Source organism: Adiantum capillus-veneris, chromosome 26, assembly GCF_014529385.1.
Source record: "Adiantum capillus-veneris isolate H3 chromosome 26, ASM1452938v2, whole genome shotgun sequence".
In the NCBI taxonomy this organism is placed as follows: domain Eukaryota; kingdom Viridiplantae; phylum Streptophyta; class Polypodiopsida; order Polypodiales; family Pteridaceae; genus Adiantum; species Adiantum capillus-veneris.
Window position 1 is genome coordinate 110,566,010 of NC_140956.1, and position 5,787 is coordinate 110,571,796.

General features: G+C 43.7%; 1 protein-coding gene across 1 annotated transcript; it reads left to right on the forward strand.

The window, feature by feature from the left end:
- Positions 1 to 1,087: 1,087 nt before the first annotated feature.
- LOC147424003 (3-hydroxy-3-methylglutaryl-coenzyme A reductase 1-like) lies at positions 1,088 to 4,358 on the forward strand. Its single transcript, XM_086502305.1, has 4 exons — positions 1,088 to 2,173; positions 2,413 to 2,594; positions 2,792 to 3,138; positions 3,511 to 4,358. The coding sequence occupies exons 1-4, from the start codon at positions 1,206 to 1,208 to the stop codon at positions 3,772 to 3,774; spliced, it is 1,761 nt and encodes a 586-aa protein (XP_086358431.1). The 5' UTR covers positions 1,088 to 1,205; the 3' UTR covers positions 3,775 to 4,358.
- The last annotated feature ends 1,429 nt before the right edge of the window (positions 4,359 to 5,787 follow it).

Here is a 5,787-nt window from a genome sequence, read left to right on the forward strand (position 1 = left end):
GCACCCGCTCATACTCTCTTGCCATTCTCCCTATGGCGTCGCCCCACCTGCATCAACGCTCAATTCTAATTTTGTTTTTCTCCTAGCCGATACATGCTGCATGCGCTTTAGATCACCCAGGAGAGGGATCTCTCTAGATTCTCGTTCACTTTTCTTTTTGAAATGTGTAGAACCTACCATGTACATTTAGGATTTTAATTTGGAAAAATTACCAAAATACCCTCTAATTTGCGGAAATTCTCAAAATACCCTTCAAATTTCAAAAATTCCCAATATACCCCTCATATTTTGTCAAAAATTCCCATAATGCCTTTCAAAATTTTCAAAATTCCCAAAATACCCCTGGTTGTGAGAGTAAATTTATCCAAAAATTAAAAAAATTGTAGCTTTTCATAAGAAGACTGATTGTCTATGAATACAAGATACTAAAACTAGAATTTGAGCTGGTTATGTAGGCTTTGGAGATGAATTGCTTCGTTATTTTTAGACATAATTGTCTTTCTTTGAGAGGTAATTTATGACAAATTACATGCTAAGCACTAAAAAATGGATATACATTGTCAAAAAAGAATAAAGATTAGGAAATAGTGAACAATCCAACTAGAATAGATACAAGGGTATTTTGGGAATTTTTGAAATTTGAGGGGTATTTTGGGAATTTCCTCAAAGTAGAGGGGTATTTTTGGTAATTTTCCCTTTTAATTTTCAACCCCTCTCTCTCTCTCTTGGAGTCTTCATGGTTTCAAAACTGGTCGTTGCCGAAGAAACTCTGTGCTGTATGTATTCAAATGCGCAGTGAGGGCTAGTCGTGCTTAATTCTCTCTCTCTCTCTCTCTCTCTCTCTCACTCTCTCTCACATACACACACAGCACAAATACACATACACATCCCTTTCACATCAATGCCTGCCTTCACAACCAGGCCTCCTTTTTGCCTACACAACTTTGCAGGGCATGTGACAAAGAGGCAGTCCTCTTGATGCGCTATACTCGCGCGGACACTTTCCGGGATGCCGCCCCCCCCCCCCCCCCCCCCCCCAAAACACACACCTGGCATCAGCATTAACGGGCCCCCACAGTTCTGCCTATGTATAAAAAACCCTTCCATGCATGATGGGTTGATGAAGGAGAAGGGTGTCCTGTGATACCACCTTCCTCTCTCTCTTAAAACATCTCTGTGTTAAAGATCCCTCCCTGCTTCATGCAATGGATCATCCCTACCCCTGTGTTGAGAGCGCATGCATCACACCCTTTGCCGATGGTGGGAAGCAAGGTCACCATAGCCACAACAGCATGAAGCGTGGTAAGAGCTCCAAGCTTCTCCTTGCCTCTGATGCCCTGCCTTTGCCAGTCGGCCTCACCAACAAACTCTTCCTTTTCCTCTTCTTCGCCGCCTCTTACTTTCTTCTCAGAAGATGGGGCGAGAAGAAGAAGGCCAGCATTCCTCTACACGACCTCAGCTTCTTAGAAATTGTGGCGGTAGTGGCACAGATCGCATCCATAATCTACCTTTGGGGCTTCTTTGGCATAGTGTATGTGCAAAATTTCATCATCAAAGCAGAAGATGAGAGAGACAGCATGCTAGATGCTGCCATGATGGGTGTGGCGATGGCCCCGCCACCTTCGTTACCTCCCCACCCTGTGGCAGCAGCTATGCCTAAAGTGGAGCTCAAAGGTCAATCGCTAAGGGAAAACAGTGATGAAGACATTGCATGTGCTGTCAGTGTAGGCAAAGTGCCCTCTTATGCATTGGAAGGGGACCTTGGAGACTGCACCAGGGCGGCCTCTGTGAGGAAACGTGCGGTGGAGATGATGACGGGAAGGTCTCTAGAGACACTACCATTGGCAGGCTTCGACTATGCCTCTGTGCTTGGGCAATGCTGTGAGATGGTGATTGGGTATTTGCAGATTCCAGTTGGTGTAGCCGGTCCTCTCCTTCTCGATGGAAATGAGTATATGGTTCCTATGGCCACTACAGAGGGTTGCCTTGTTGCAAGCACCAACCGTGGGTGCAAAGCCATCCATCAATCTGGTGGTGCAACTAGTATCCTTCTACAAGATGGCATGACTCGGGCGCCTGTTGTCCGATTTGCATCAGCTCCTCGTGCAGCAGAGTTAAAGTTCTTTTTGGAGGCGACCGAGAATTTCGAGATGCTCTCCATGGTGTTTAACAAGTATGTTTGCAGACTTTCTCCTTGACTACATTTGATACAGACTTTCTCCTTGATTGCATTTGATGTAGGTAGCAAACGCCTAAATTTAGTAAATGCTCATCAAATGAAGGTATATTACTTGATCCATTATACACCATGCACTTTCTTGTGTGGTTCAGTGCCTATGATTTTGAATCTTTTGAGTAGATGATAGTAGTTCTTGGAAGGATTATGTTTCTCACAATGCTGATTTTGCACAGATCAAGCCGGTTTGCCAGGCTTCAAAGTATTCAGGGTGCCTTGGCAGGCCGCAATTTGTACACGCGATTCAAATGCTCTACTGGAGATGCAATGGGAATGAACATGGTGTCAAAAGGGGTCCAAAATGTCCTTGATTACCTTCAGCATATCTTTCCAGATATGGACATTGTCAGCATTTCAGGTATGTAATTTGGGCACCATTTTCCACAAAAAAACTGTGTTTTAACCAAATTACATTGAAATTTAAAGGGCACAGGCAGTCAATTTACCGTTAGAATGGCAGAAGTCTGGTTAGAGGACATTGAATTGTATAATCTTAGAAACTACCTGTTGCTTTGGAGATGTGGATAACATTTGATTTGATAAATGTCTTATCAGGAAATTTCTGTGCTGACAAGAAGGCTTCTGCTGTAAATTGGATTCAAGGGCGTGGAAAATCTGTCGTTTGTGAGGCTGTGATAAAGGAAGAAGTTGTGGCTAAAGTTTTAAAGACAACAGTACCAGCACTGGTCGAATTAAACATGCTGAAAAATCTTACAGGCTCTGCCATAGCTGGGGCGCTTGGTGGCTTCAATGCGCATGCATCAAATATTGTTTCTGCGGTGTTTCTTGCAACAGGACAGGATCCAGCACAAAATGTGGAGAGCTCACACTGCATCACATTAATGGAGCCAACAAGCAATGGCCGTGACTTGCATGTGTCTGTCACAATGCCTTCTGTGGAGGTATTGTAGTAGCCTCCATTACCCTCATTTTGATGTGCTCATAATTAAAGCCCACACAACATCTCTTCGCTTGTTCATCAATAGCATCGTTTTGAGTTTGCAGAGTCCTGATGCTTAAAGTAGTGTAATCCCACCAGTAAATTTTTAAATTTAGCTTTAAATTGCAAATTTGAGGGTGAGAACCTACAAAATTTAGTGTAACAACCTATAAATATAATCAATTTATCTCTAAAAATTTATATAAGTAGGTTCTTTCCAAGTTTTTAGGAAAAAAATTAAATTGGGCAATGTTGCAGACCTTGTATCAACTTTGGCTTGTTCATATTCACAAATTTCGGGGTGCATCTTGTGCTAAATGAATTTGTCTTGCAGGTTGGTACAATTGGTGGGGGTACACAGCTAGCTTCACAGGCAGCATGCTTGAATATGCTGGGCGTGAAGGGTTCGAACATGGAGTCACCAGGAGCGAATGCTCAATGCTTAGCGCGAATCATAGCAGGGTCTGTGCTTGCGGGAGAGCTCTCTCTTATGTCTGCTCTTGCGGCTGGCCATCTTGTGAAGAGCCACATGAAGTACAACAGATCAAGTAAGAACATATCAGCTCTTGTGAACGGATCGCAAAAGACAGCGCCGTAAGATACACAAAGACAAAGTTGAACTCATCGTCAGTGCCGATCCTTTCGACTAAATTGGGAACATTATGGGGGGGCTTATGGGGCCTGCTTGTGACTCTCATTGGGTGTTTCAGTGAAATTCACCAGATCACTATACTTCACTTTTTTCCTTGAATTTGGCTGGTCTCTCTTACTTCACTGGGCTCTTCCATATAGAAAGCTCAAGTTTCATCCCTTCAAAAAGCTCTCTACTGTTAGTCTTCTGTAAATCTCATAGTTGTAAAATACAAAATCTTCTTGCATGCTATGCTTCTCAATCCCATGATTGTAAAAGGTTTGGTGAGTCTTCGAGCTTACCATATGCTGCGTAGTGAGCCTTGATGCTTTCGAAGGATGATTTTTAGGTGAATAATGAGGATGCCTTCAGACATGGAGATGCTTGACAAAGCCTGAAGATGGATGCAGCTAAGCATTCGCAAAATGGTAACATTGAAGTCCTGTAACGATGACTTGTAAGCAAGCCCGGATAACAGAATACTACCTGTCATCAGCACCTCATGTAAGCCTGATTTGAAGGTCACATGAATGGAAATCCTCGTTCTCGTATCTCTTCAACCACCCTATTTGCGGTCTGCATTCTTGAGAGAGAAGTAATTAACTAACTGGATAGACGCAAGCTATGGCTTCTTTCATTTTGTATTTTCAAGTTGATGACGTTAAACTGTCGGTTGGCACCATTACATCTACTATAAGGAGCAAATATATACAGTGATGATTGCTTAACCATGAGAACAACACACGGTAACGTAATTGGCATCATCAATCTGCTCTTGCTACAATTATATCTGTATGTGTCAATCAACAAATCAATTCAAGATGGACAGTCCATGCTTTTACGAAAGAATGGAGGAAAGATTCAACCCTGACGGATTTGGATTTGTAGTTGGCTATGCCAAAACTTATGAAGTTTTCATCCCCATACTTTTGAGGGTCAACATAGGTTCTTTGTCTTGCAAAGTTATTGTTTTGATGTTATTTCAGGCCATTGGTTTCCGGATGGCAAGGGATGTGTCAATTTTTGTTATTCAAGGTACTTGCCTGGATCTACTAGTTGTTGCTTTGAGCAACTATGTTCAGGCACAATCTCTGCTAGCAAGGCTTTAGGCAAAGTACTGTGGTTTTGGTTACGTTTCGGCTAGCTTGCCTGCGTGGCAAAGCAGCCGGAGCCGGGCTTTGAGCAACTATGTTCAGGCTCAATCTCTGCTCGCAAGCTGTAGGCAAAGTATTGTGTTTGGTTACGTTTCGGCTAGGTTGCCTGCGTGGCAAGGCAGCCGGAGCCGGGCTTGGAGCAACTATGTTCAGGCACAATCTCTGCTCGCAAAGCTTTAGGCAAAGTATTGTGGTTTTGGTTACGTTTCGGCTAGCGTGCCTGCGTGGCAAGGCAGCCGGAGCAGGTTGTCGGTCAAATGAAACCGGCTGGGAAGAGTTGACTAAAAGGTCAACGCTGCATCGATGAGTAATGTCATCAAAACCTTATTGTTCAGTGAATCTTTGAAATGTCATCAAAACCTTGGGGTGGGGCAGCGGGTCAAGTCCACCTGCTGCTCCTTGGTAGAGTCATAATAGATCTGCTTATATCCTGGAAAGCGGCAGAACCACTTCATCGCCCACTTAGGTTGCCTTCGACGAGTGCTTGGTGAACAACCTGGCAGGATCAGCTATCCATGGACCATATCCCCACTTCTAGTCGGAGAGGCATATGCCATCTCTCAATCCTCCTATTCTCAGGAGTTCCATCACATCCTATGCGATGCATAGATCCCTTAGGGTGTCCACAAGTTGGGTCATCTTTATGATTTGGTGTTTTTGGGCTACAATTAACACAATGAAATTTAGAAATTTTCTCATGTAGGAAAACGAACTCTTTTCCAGTGTTTTTCATACAATGTATAACATCATGAGCTTCTGCTCGAGAGGCATCGCATACCTAGCTAGGTACGGTTGGGGGCAGGGGACCACCGGGGGGCCGGCGGTC